Source organism: Urocampus carinirostris, chromosome 2 (genome assembly GCF_059441175.1).
Source record: "Urocampus carinirostris isolate Australia breed hairy pipefish chromosome 2, RoL_Ucar_1.0, whole genome shotgun sequence".
Classification (NCBI taxonomy): Eukaryota; Metazoa; Chordata; class Actinopteri; order Syngnathiformes; family Syngnathidae; genus Urocampus; species Urocampus carinirostris.
Window position 1 is genome coordinate 34403472 of NC_142350.1, and position 13287 is coordinate 34416758.

General features: G+C 37.1%; 1 protein-coding gene across 1 annotated transcript in view; it reads left to right on the top strand.

Moving 5' to 3' along the window:
• Positions 1 to 9: 9 nt before the first annotated feature.
• Positions 10 to 13287, top strand: part of osbpl10b (oxysterol binding protein-like 10b) — a 40735-nt gene continuing 27457 nt past the window's right edge. Inside the window, exons 1-3 of the mRNA XM_088326271.1 lie at positions 10 to 774; positions 4397 to 4575; positions 5285 to 5364. Of these exons, the coding sequence (XP_088182397.1) occupies positions 617 to 774; positions 4397 to 4575; positions 5285 to 5364 (417 nt within the window). The 5' untranslated portion in view covers positions 10 to 616. The remainder of the gene's footprint in view (positions 775 to 4396; positions 4576 to 5284; positions 5365 to 13287) is intronic.

Sequence of the window (13287 nt, forward strand, 5' to 3'; positions counted from 1 at the left end):
GGCGACTAGAACTACTGTATATGTACAGTATATATGGCGTCCTGCGGCGACATTGGTGTCGCTTAATTATGACGTCAAATGCAGGCTACTCAGTGTTACATAACAATGCCAGGGAGAATAATTGACAATGTACTTTACAAAAATATTTTACATTTCAATGTGCTTATACACCCCAATCAAAATGATAATTTCCGCATTTATAGTTTCCTTGTGGAAGTTTTTTCCCCCCACCCTCCCTGGACATGAAGAAAAAGTGAGGCTGCGATGCCGTTATGTTGTGATGAATAATTCATCCATTGACTGTAGGGGGAGTACTCCGGGCTGGGGGGAGTGACCAACCCGGGATTTCCAAATTGAAAAAACACAACACGTCACCACAGAAGGAGGGACGAGGAGAACGTCTCCGCAGTAAATAAGTCAGCATCTCTTCAGTGTCAACACTGTAAGGAAGCAGAAAAGCTCCACTTGTAGGATTAGTCTCGTTATCTCATGATCACTGCATCAAGTGCAAAAAAATGCAGTGAATCGATGAAGAGCGATCTTGATTATTGAAGCTTCTTTGCAAAAACTTAAACACAATAACCAGTTGGAATTAAGCATCAAGAGAAACTGCAGCATGAATCGGTCCGTGCGATATTCTGAAAAGAAACCACCTGCTTCCGAGTCCGAGCATAGTGGTGCAGGGTCATCGTCGCATAAAACGACCCGCAACAAGCAGCATCTGGAGGGAGTCCTGAAGAAATACACGAATCTGCTGCAGGGCTGGCAGAATAGGTAAGTCAAGTAAAGTCATGTTTATTCATATAGCCCGTAATCACATGAAGTCTCTCATAGACTATTGTTACACAGATAATGTTCATTCCACAAACAACTTTTGTTGGATGGTGTTCCTTTAAACTGTATTGGGAGCGAGTTTAGGTTAAGAGCTTTAGGGGTGCTGAGCACCCAGAGTGTCCGACTTGTTATTTATTTTTTTCCATTTTACTTAAAGTGATTTAGGAAAATTCAAGATTGTTCAGGAGTGTCACTTCCCCTTTGGGAACATCACATTAGACTTTGTGCTTAGCAGAAACACTATTACTATACCATGCCCAGTTTTGAACGAAGACACCCCCTACACACACACACACACACACACACACACACACACACTCCCATACAGAATAAGCATGGGATTTATTGGACAATGATGCAATCTATTCACACTTTATAATTCCAACCTACTCTTTACAGATTAAGCTGTGTGACCTGACCTTGAGAGTTGCAAACCTGTTGATAAGTTTGAAACAGAGGAAAAGAGAGTTTAAAAAATGCTATAATTTTTGGGGCTGCTTTGGTTGAATTTGCGGGTGCTTGAGCACCGCCTGGTTACGTCCATGAACTTTGTGCATGTAACTTCTGCACTTCACAGCCCAGAAAATTGTGGACTCTTCTATCCCTTCACTCCAATTCTCCGTGTTAAGAGATCTCAAAAACGGGCATTACATGTTAGAACTTTGCCTTCAGGTAGATGATTCAAGACCATCAGTTCATTAACTATTCGATTGAAAAATAGCTCTTATCCTAAGGCCATAATCACCCTCAATGCTGTAAAAGAAAACACTGGTTATATAAATATTCCACATTTATATAGCGCTTTTCAAGTCACTGAAGACCTCCCTCAGCGCTTTTTAATGTGCTTCACACTTACCCATTCAAACACACACTCACACAACGCAAGCGGTGACATCCTTGCAAGGCACCTACATTGTATTGCCCTTTGTCATTTAACTTTAAGGAGCCAGGAATTGCAACCACCCCTCGGTCTCAAGACGAGCGCTCTCTATCCTGAGCTACTGCCGCCCCTTAAGGGACATAACATCAAATGTGCGCTTTCCAGTAGACATTGTGGCAATAGTGGCACATAATCATAGCTGTTAATTATAGGTGGGGTGCGTAGTTTGAGGTGTCCTTAAAAAGTTTACAATTAAGTGATTTCTTGATTACGTGTGTGTTAACAATGCACAAGCGAGTTCAAGGATCCTTTTTTTTTTTTCACAATTCTTATCTGCTTTTATTTTACTTTTATCAGCCGTGTTCGGGCTATAGAGCGCATTACGCTAAAAGGAAGGAGGCAGGGAGTTGGGGGAACAGTGATGTCACGTGCATGGTAGTGGTTTTCTTTATTTGTCGGATGAAATTGGTGAAAGTAAGAAAAGGCCTGCTTCTAGTAGAGTCTAAATGCCAATCCAAACGCCCAAAAATGTCAAAAAAGAAGTTTATTGGAATTTTGCAATGATGACAAGGGATGATTCCACTTTTTTTTTTTTTGACATTATTTATTTTCATACTACAGTATTACCCTAAACTTGTTTTACATCCTGGTATTTTTACTTGCACATCTTCTTGCACCACCAGGGAGGCAGTTTTTTGTGTATTTCACATTAGGGTGACAATAATTTCTCCTCTATTCTAACTAACAGTACTTAATCATAGGTAGAATCTCATTTACCAAGAGCTTTAACACTGCTTGGGAAATGTACATTGATTTGTCGATTAAAATTATTTTCTATTTAGTTTCTGTAAAAAAAAAGACTTTTAAAAGTTCTATTTTGACTCATTCAAATACAATAACACTCTTAACTACAACTAAGATAAACAATATAGAAACGATATGATGAAAATAATTTTATGCAATTACAGTCATAGTGGCTGTGTTAAGAATAAGACAGTATTTATTATTTTTCCATCACTTAACAGGGAGAGCAGGAGCTAACACCTGCTGATTTTGGACAATACATTTATTCTTCATTTTCAGGGATGTATGATACCTCGTTTTTTAGACCAATAACAATACTCATAGTAAAATGTTGAATAGTCATTGCTGATATCACATACCCATGCCATTATTACATAAAATTTCCCTGTCTCTGAAAATGGGATATCGACATTTTTAAATAAATAACTTAAAATACAGAAAATATATTTTCCTTACTATTGCTTTTATTTCATGGTAATTTAAAATTCCCTTTATTTCAGGTTCTCTAATGCTAAATAGCAACTAGTGGACAACCAACACTGGTATTATCTACCATCCCGAGTCCCAAGATCCTAAGAACTGCTGATACCAGCTCAGTAGCCTAGATGGTAGTGTGCCCGCTTTGAGACTGGGAGGTCGCTGGTTCGCGCCTCGGCCGAGTCATACCTAATTGGTAAAATGGCGGCGCCCTCTGTTGGCTGCGGCTGCATCGGCTCGCTACAACGGGTCAGGTGTATCGACATTTCGTTCTGTGTACATTGTTACAAAGAATGACAATACAAAGGAAATTATTATTATTATTATATCGGCACAGATACGGCACTTGTTATCGGTACTTGCCCACCTCTAGTCCTTTTTTTCTTTTTATAAACAGCTTATTATGACAGTAAGTGGTTTAAACCTCAAACTGTTTTCCAGCTTGAATGGACAATAGGAATCTTTAATTCATTTCATGATTGATTTTTTTGAATGTGGGAGGAAATAAGTTCCCAAGTAATATATTTCTCTGAAGTACAATGCGGTGTAATGATCAAAATCTGTTTTAGGAGAATTTAAAACAGGAAGAAAAAAAATCATCCTTAATCAAAAATTCAATCATCACATCACATTTGTAAAGGGCTGTTCAAAGATAATGTTGGACTGTACATACAGTTTGTTCCAAGCTACTTAATAAAAACATGATGAATGCACAACATTTATAAAAGTAAACCCCTATTTTCTACATGAAATTAACAAAATGTTTTGGATTTTCCTTGTAACAAACCATCTATTTAATTTGCCGGAGTTCATTTATTTGAGGCATCTCTGGTACCCCAGGTGTCCCAATACAACACAAAGCGTTTTATGGGAGACCTCCCCAACCAGATCCTATTTGAATGCATTTTAAATCACAATGTTGTTTGGGTCAGGTGTTTCTATTGGTGCGAATAACTGACATTGACTGTGTCCCATAAATCTCATCACAGCTAACTGTCCATCACCCCCACCACCTGATCATGCGTGTTTCTGTGCATTGACTTCTAACTCAGAACTGAAAGGAGTTGTGGAGGTGCGTGCCCCAAAAATAGTGAATGAGTCATGCAGGAAAGTTCTGCACCGGTTTCCACTTTTGCATATTCCATTCTTTGCATAGAATTTTCTGATGTTGTTCCAGGTATTGTCTGGTGCCATCCTTCAAGTTTGGCGGTCGCTGGCCCTCCTTTTTTTCTTCCTTCTTTGTCATTATGAGAATATTTAAGGAAGATCATTTGATGTACTGTCATGAGCAAAACAAAAAACAAAAACACTTCCCAAACACAAAAACACTAATAACAATTTTCAGACTTTTTGCTGTTTCTGAATTTTCTGTCCTTCTTTTTACTTGTTTACCTCTCACAGGTATTTTGTTCTGGATCCCAAGTTGAGCCGTCTTGACTACTATCGAAATGAGCACAGCAAAAGCCAGCGGCTGCCAAGAGGTTCACTCTCACTACTTGGAGCACTGGTGGCCTCCTGCAGTGACTTTCCTTACATGTTTTCAGTTCAATCCCTGACCGGCGAGTTCTATAAACTTAGAGGTAAGTTGACATGTCTGACTGGAGTTAGAATCTTTTAAACACATACAAGAAAATATTTTATTAGAGTAAGATTTCTTGTGATTAAGGGCTATACAAAAAAACATGACTTGACTTGAAGAATAATACATCACACTCGGGCGACAGCTAATGACCATTCATGGCTCTGGAGGATTTGTACTTCAGGGAAATTCACTCTATACGTGTCAAAGAACGGATTAACTGCAAAAAAGGAATATTGTAGTCAGCTCTGAAGTGTTAGCATATAAACATTGGCTAAAGTTCTGCTAGCGCCAAACAAAGACCAGACCTTTTGAGAAAATTTTGGTAAAAGCCTGGTAGAGCTCTCGTTTTGAAAGTATCCTCCATATTTTTTTCTTCGAGTGTACGAAAGGAACATACGCAGCCGTGTTGTGCAAAAACTCCCCCTTGAGTGAAAGACAGTTTTTACAGCTTTCCCCACCTTAGACGTGACGCCATCACAACATTAATATTTCAGAAGCCTTTTTTTCAGTTTTATTTTTTCCAAAACCGAAAATTAACTTTTTGTCTTTTTAGGAAGAAAATAGTTTTGAATAGATTAGGTCTTAAACCATTTAAAACTATTGCCTATTCTAGGTTTGAATTCCTCTCCTAACCCCCCCCCCAAAAATATTCAAGATTGTAATTTTTGAAATAGAAAAGCACTCACAGGGGTCTTGTTTTCTTTCAGCATCAAACGCAGGGGAACAAGAGTTATGGATGACTCAACTCCAGCTATGCTCTCGATGCTATTCTGACAGTGGAGCTAAGGTGGACACTCATACATGTACACACACATGCAGTCATTCAAACCATTGCTTGAATTCAATATTGATCGCAAAGCAACAGCGTGCAATTAATTCTTCTCCCTTCCCTGCCTTTAAATTGGATTAGCACAACTCAAAACACGCTCGGCCAGAGAGTTTAAATTTCGAGACAACATTGGAGCCCGATTGAATTTCTCCTTTGCACTTGTAAGATGCAGTTTACCGGATACAGCTTCTTAGAGCTTCACCTTCTCCTCCACTCAGGCATGTGAAGCAGATGTGTCTGCCGCCTAATGGTTCCAGCCCGACCCCCCTCGACCGAAAAAAAAAAAATGCCACTATCTCAGGTGTGATAAAAGCAATGCAGTCTCAGGACTGTAATGTAGAATGTGAACTGCAGTCAGTTAACAACCAAAATAATTCAAAAGCTTTGATGCACTTGCTTTGTTTACCACCTTCGCCAAATGACTTAATGTCCTTTTTGGTTTTGATCTTTTAAAAGCCTCACATTCGCTTTGTCCCCTTTACACACAGATGTAACAGCCGTTGATGTATTTAAGCACATCTTAGTGTGCTTCATTTGCTAATGTGCTGTGTGAGTGCCAGAGCACGCGTGTATGCTGTCTTTAACTTGCTAACCGTGTGACTGCTATTATCTCCTTATATTAGTGTTCACTGTGTCTTGTGACCAGGTAGAATTATTCACAAAGCAAACCAAAATAAACAGGTGCTTTCATTTGGTGGGTTTCACTGAGTAGAGCCTAAAATATATGTCACACTGAAGAAAGTTGTTTGCTAATACTGATTCAGTGGTTGGAATTGACTGACATGACTTTTTGGACCGGAGCCTAATTTGTGGCCTTTTGTGTTACTTACGACACCAGCCCATAAAGAAGTCATAAATATCACTCCCAGAGCATTTTCATAATTGGTTTACCTAAATTATTGCAATTGGGTGCTGGTTGGAGGGGTTCTGTTGACTAAACCCAGAATAGCCACAGCTTGCCAGTCCTTTTTTGAGCATGAGGTATTCCATTCTTGCCTCAAATGGGATGTCAACCTTTGAGTATTTCTTATCTATACAATAAAATATTGGATTCGTCTGCTCAGAGTGGTCGGTGGTCGGGTGCTGTAATACCCAACCTTAGAGACCACCGGAAAGCAGACTACACAAAAGCAGATGTTTATTTATTTTGTTGATGTTTATTGGGGGTGTCTTGACACGAAACCTAACTAAAGATACTTGTAAAGGCCTAAAGTACAACTGTAAAAGTTCACAAAAATCAATTTAGCCGCTTCACACACTCCCACGCACACACACACACACACACACACACATATATATATATATATATATATATATATATATATATATATATATATATATATATATATATATACATAAATATATACATAAATTGGGATTATCAAAGTACTGTGGATATGGATGGATGGATGGATGGAAATATAGATAAAAAACACCATTTTATTTAATATTTTATTCGCTGAATGTGATTTAGAAAGCAGTGGTATATACCGTATGTCACAGAAAAGATGGTACTTGTAGGAAGAAAAAAAACACACCCAAAAAACTTTAGAGACATAGTGTTTATTATTTGAACATTAGATGTTGCTGTGTGGTGTAATTCAGTGCTAAAAAATACAAGGAAAAATACAAATTATGTAGACTCAAAGTGAACAAAATGCACAGTTTTACTTCATTTTTTTTTGCCCAGCCTTTTTGAGGTTTTTGGGTACCCGAAGCAGCAAGATAGCGGACAATGATGTCAGCTCCCTTTTGTTAAGGCTCATTTTGTGTTAAATAAATGCTAATATCTCAACCTACAAGTATTTTAAACATGCAAGTGTCTCTGATAGTTCATGTATATTTGTTTATCATTTCAATGAATGCTTTTTTTTTAATGAATTCTGGGTTTTTTTTACCAATAGGAGGCGCTAAATAATATACACTGTTTAAAAATCAATACCTTGAGTTACAATATTCGTCAAAGCAAACGTCAGTCATGTCAAGATTTAGTTGCTTTAGTCATTGATAATGAAAAAATATTCTACTTTAAAATACTTGGACTGGCCAACAATCAATATAATTTGGTCTGTGCACTACACATCCCTCACAGGTAGTTTGTTTAATAGTGTAGCTGAATTTCAAACAGGAATGTTTTGACCACTGTGATGTTTATTACTTCATCAAAACTGTTATACAAACAAATATAATTCAGCATTTTCTTCCCAAAAATATTTAATATTTTTTACCTGCATCAAACTGACTCTGTGTTTTGAAGACCTGATTTTTTTGTGTCAAAAATTGTTAAAAGCATGATAAAGGAAAACACAGCAATGGCAGACATTTCACCTGTAAAGATGGTTACTGTCCAAGATTTCACAGAGATATACAGTTTAAGTGGTGCTTCCATAAGAGTGTTATTGATTTTACTTTTTTCCCCTTCTAATTTTATCTATCTATCTATTTCTTAATTGGCTTGTTATTTCCATTCAATTTTCCTAAAGTTCCATGCATTTCAGTCTCTGGAGGACAGCAGACTTGCGAAAGGCCCTGTGGCAAAAAGGAATTAGGTTACCAACTGCCTGTCATCCTAATTTTCCTGCACGTCAATGACCTCTTTTGGTTGCTTCCCCATCATCGAAAATGTCTTGGTCATTAGACAAGAAACTGTGGTGTGAAAAATAAAGTGAGAATCAAGTGAAAGGTGAAAATGGGAAAAGGATGTGTGAAAGCAGTTGAGAAAAATGAAAAAGGTGTTGAAAGGCAAAAAGCTGGAACACAATTTTTCCACATCTTTAAATAAAAACAATAGACTTACCTAATTCTATAATCAACAAACGCACTTCAACATTATATGTGTATTTTTACATTTTACCTTTGTTGATTACCCCATCATTTTATATCTTCAATAAACACGCATCAATAATGTATATTCTTTTAGCAAATACTACTGTTAATCCTTTTACTACAATTTAACTTATTTTTTAAGCAATGTAATAATACATAAAACAAACACAATGTGAAAAGAAAAAGTATTTATTATATTTTCTTAATAAATACGTTTTCTTAATAAATACTTTTTCTTAATAAATACTTAGATTGCGCAACCCACTGTAACATAGTCATATATTGTAATGAGTCCTTTTTAAGTTTATTTTTGTTTTTTTTATAGTAAAAAAGATATGATATTGTATATATTTTTGCCTAATTATGTATTATTTTTCACGTTTTTACCTTTTTTTGAATAGGTCCAGTCGCACAAATATATATTTTTCCTATTTAAAAAAATACTTCCTTATGCAAAATATTTTTTCTCTTTGTTTTAATATATATATATATATATATATATATATATATATATATATATATAATGTATGTATGTATGTATGTATGTACACATATATTTTTCTCTCAATATAAATGTTTTATTCTTTATATTAAGTTTTTATTATATTGAAATGAGAAAAATTACAAAATTAAAGGATATGAAAAAATTATTTTAATTTATTTTACTACATTTTTCCAACTGGACTCTTTTTTTCAGTATGATATTTTGGGGGTGTGAATCGCCCCAATAAAGGATATTTTCAATTGTGGGGTAGATATAAATCTCTGGTATTTCATTTTAACACAAAATTATCTGATTCAATTCGATAAGTTAAGTTTCAGTTAATTTCTTTTTGATGGTAGATACTTAGAAATGCATTATTTGAAAGTACCACGACACCCCCTCTCAAAGACACACACACAGACACACAAGGCATTTGAGTCACACGATGGGGTTTCTTTCGTTTTAACGTTCTGCCTACATTTTACAGACCTTATCATTTTTTAATGTAATGAATTAGACCTTATAGTGCTGTTTGAGTGAGACAAATCCAAATATAAATGCAGAAGCATCCTGACGTTAACTCAGAAAGTATCCGAACATTCCCCCCCCTTAGCTGTCAGAGGAGTGATGACTCACCCCCCTTGAGAATTAAACGTGTTGAGTGCAAGACTGTGTGTTCGTCTTTGAATTTGCCTCTTCGTCTCTAACCAGTTTCCTATGTGGGAAGAAATGAGTCCGTTCAATGTATCTATGGCTGAAATTTCTATGCTGGACTCTGGTCACAGTCTCACATGCAGTATCTCGTTTTTCCTGAAGATGATTGTGTTTGATATCCAGTGTTGGGCACGCTACTGAGAAACGGTAAACACCTCAGACAAAACCAGTACACAAGTGTATGTCAGGTTTAACCCAACAGATGTAAACAAAACCTATATACAAAAAAGACACAGAGAACGTGAGTTTAAACTTACTTGCAAGGAGTAATGGCCATAGTCTACATAATGCAGACTTCTGGACACAATTCTTATGCTCCTTGCCTTTTTATTGTGTTCGGAAGGCCCTAATTTACATAAGGTCTCTTCTGCTAAAGGAAGGGGGAGTGACAAAACAAACAGTTGAGACCTGTTTATACGATAACATGTTATCTATAGTAAACGAAACTAGGCGAGCCTGCGGTCAGAGAGGTCCCTTATCTCGCCGCAGATAAGGTGTCATCCTGTTTCCTCCTTCTTCAAACACAAGCAAGAAAGGCACACAGTATGCAAAGAAGATAATGCAACAGTAGAATAACATATTTACAGTTTAAATCCATCATTGTATTACTCATTAATTGCAATGTAATTGGAAGGCAATCATACGTTGAGAAGTTTATAGTTGAGTAGACACAACAAAATAAGGTGCTAAGACATTGATTGATATTGAGTTTCGAAGGCAAACAGCAGAGGACTTTCAAGATGTAAAAAATTCTACCTGTTCTAAAGGTCCTCCCCGGAGCCCTTTGTTTTTATTAAATCTTTTAGGTAACAAAAAGCAGATCAGCATTAAAGGGTATGGTAAAGAACAGTAACAGTAATGATTGATCAATAGTGACAATAATGTAAAGAGTGCAGAGTAGAGTAGAGTAGAGACGGCACGGCACGGCAGCTGAGTCGTTAGCGCTTCCGCCTTTCTGTGCAGAGTTTGCATGTTCTCCCTGTGCTTGCTTCCTCCCACATTCCAAAAACATGCATGTCAGGTTAATTGGCTGGTTCAAATTTTCCCTGGGTGTCAATGAGCGAGTGACTTGTCTGTCTCTGTGTGCCCTGGGACTGGATGGCAAGCAGTTGAGGGTTGTCCCCTGCCCACTGCCCAAAGATCACTGAGATGGGCTCCAGCACTCCGCGACCCTACTGAGGATAATAGATGGATGGATGGAGAATAGAAAAGGACAGGACAGAATAGTCCCTACTGTCATTGATAACAACACAATGAAAATTGTTTGAAACAAGATTAAACATGGCACTCCATAATAAACAAGATAAACACACAGTACAGACTTAAAATAAGAGACAGCAGTGCGCAATAATAGTTGAAATAACAAACAGCCCTGGCATCTTAAATCTTTTTTTTTTGCAGGTGTCCAAATGTAGGGACAGAAGCACACTCTTCATTGTAGGCAATCAGAATAAAAACAAATCCGTGATAACATTAAATGATTCCTCTCATCTTTAGAGTTGGGGGTGTTACTGAAAAACGGTAGTTAGGTACAGTTAGTAGTTATTTCATTTAAAGTGTAACTTAGTCAACCTCTAGGTTACTGACACACAAAAATAGAGCGTTACTCTGAAAGTAACTATCTAGTTTCAAATTCCATTATTTACTTGTATTGAAGCTGACCTCCTAAACCTTTATTACTTGCTTTAAAATTGCCACATAATAAAATAAATAGAAGAAAACATATAAAGTACACAACTTTGCCAAGGCACTCCATATCCATTTTGCCTCTGGCCTTTAACTCACTTGAATGATCTCATTCTCCATTTCTGGTTACTGTCCAAGATGTTTTCCTTTTCTCTCCAGTCATGGTGTATTTAAAAAATAATTTTACAAAGACCAAAATTCACCAAGGGTTTGCAGTCAATTCTGTGGCAAGGTTTTCCACATTGATTTTGTTGTTCCTGTATAAGCCATGACTCCTCTTTACATGTTGCCTACCAATCCCTACCAATTATGCGCAAATAAACTGACATCCTGATTTACTTTATTCTGTAGTTGTAACTCTGGCTTGGATGCAAATACATACGGTAAAAATTCAGCATTCTTGTACTCCGTGGTTAAGACGGCGCCACAATTACTGTCCTGAATTGTACTTTGTAAACGCGCTCAACCTTCAACAAATGTTGCTGACTTATTGAGGGTTGTATGTCACAACACAAGCGAAGGAGGAACAGTTAGCAATCAGAAGACGTTATTAATTCAGGATCAGCTTTAAAAAAAAAAATAGCGGAGTAATGCCCCATGCTGTGGCAACATTTGAGTTACAATTTTTTTTTTAATACGTTTTACAATACACATGAAAGTAATTGCATTTCAGGAACATTTTGTTTTATAGTGCGTTAGCCCCAACACTGGTGATATTTCAAAATTTAGCAGGAACGTTATCAAGATCTGTCAAGTTTGATTATGGTAAAAAAATTGAAAAATGAATATAAAAGCAATAACTAGGGCTGCACAATTAACCAAACTCTAATCGATATTTGATGTCAGGTAGTGCAACTGTGCAATTGCAAGACACTGTAGTTTGACACAGCAGCGGGTCCTTTTGAGGTTAGGTACTCACCAAAAAAAAAACTACCACAGAAAATGCATATTTCTTTGAAAATCGAAAATCGCATGGAAATTCCAATACTAGTCTGAAAAATCGCAATTAGGTTTTGTTCCCAAATCGTGCTGCCCTAGCAACAACCCTCAAAATGTGGATGGGGAAAAGAAGTGCTGCCACTGAAATGCTGTTTTAAAAATACAACCACAGACTGTGAGAGGAGTGTTTTAGTGAGTTGAAAGTGACGTCATGCTCAAGAGATCTCTAGACAGATGCATGAGCAAGTACAGAACTATAAATAAGTGCTGAATGGCAATCTGAGTTTGCAGAGAAGCAGACAGAAGAATGAGTATTCAATGCCTTTAAATGCCTTAAAGAGATGTGGAAATCGCATATATGTATTTTCACAACCATAAGGCACACATAAGTCTCAGATTTTCCTCAAATCCTGCTGTGGGCCCTATCTCTCATGACCAGCGGGGAATGGAGACCGGCTTGGTGGCCTCAGGGTTGGGCGCCTACCCCCAAGACTGGGAGGTCACAGGTTCCAGCCTTGACCAACTCAAGACTTAGAACATTTTTGGGTGAAATCCGATGTTTTTGTGATATTGTTCACATTTTCAACGAAATGCAACATCAAAGCGTCTCCTGTGACTTTAAGCATCTCTTGTTTGATTGCCATCATATCCTGCTTACACAAAAGAGGATGCTTGACATCAAGGGCCGTGGCATAAGCAGGTAGCGTTCGCAAGTGAAGGAAGCTGAAAAAAAAACTCCGACAAGTTTTTATCGGTGTGTCTTACTTTGTAATCAATACCTAAATAAACCTCAACCAAACTCAGTTTTGCTACCGTTGTAATTTTAAACACACACACTTGTATGCTTGTCTGTTGTGACCCAAAAAATTTAATAGCATAGTTTTTCTTTGACATTGCAGTGAGGAACATTTCAAAAGTAGAGTGACTGTTTTGAATGTATGCGCGATTAATATTCTGTATGTGTAATTAATATTCATCACATCTCATTTCACATATTCATTAAAGCCTCTGTCCCAGGAGTACTGCTTGGTAGGCAATGTCGCTCCTGATTACAGTCAAGGGTCAAAGGAAGCACTCATTATCTCTCATCTCACAATTACATTTGTCTGCCTGGGTTCATCAATGGGGAAAATCTACTCTTGCATTGCTTGCAAAATACTATGATAGCATTTGTGTGCTTTTGTTTAGAAAGATTTCTGGTTAGAAAGATTTTTACGGGGGTGTTTTTAAAG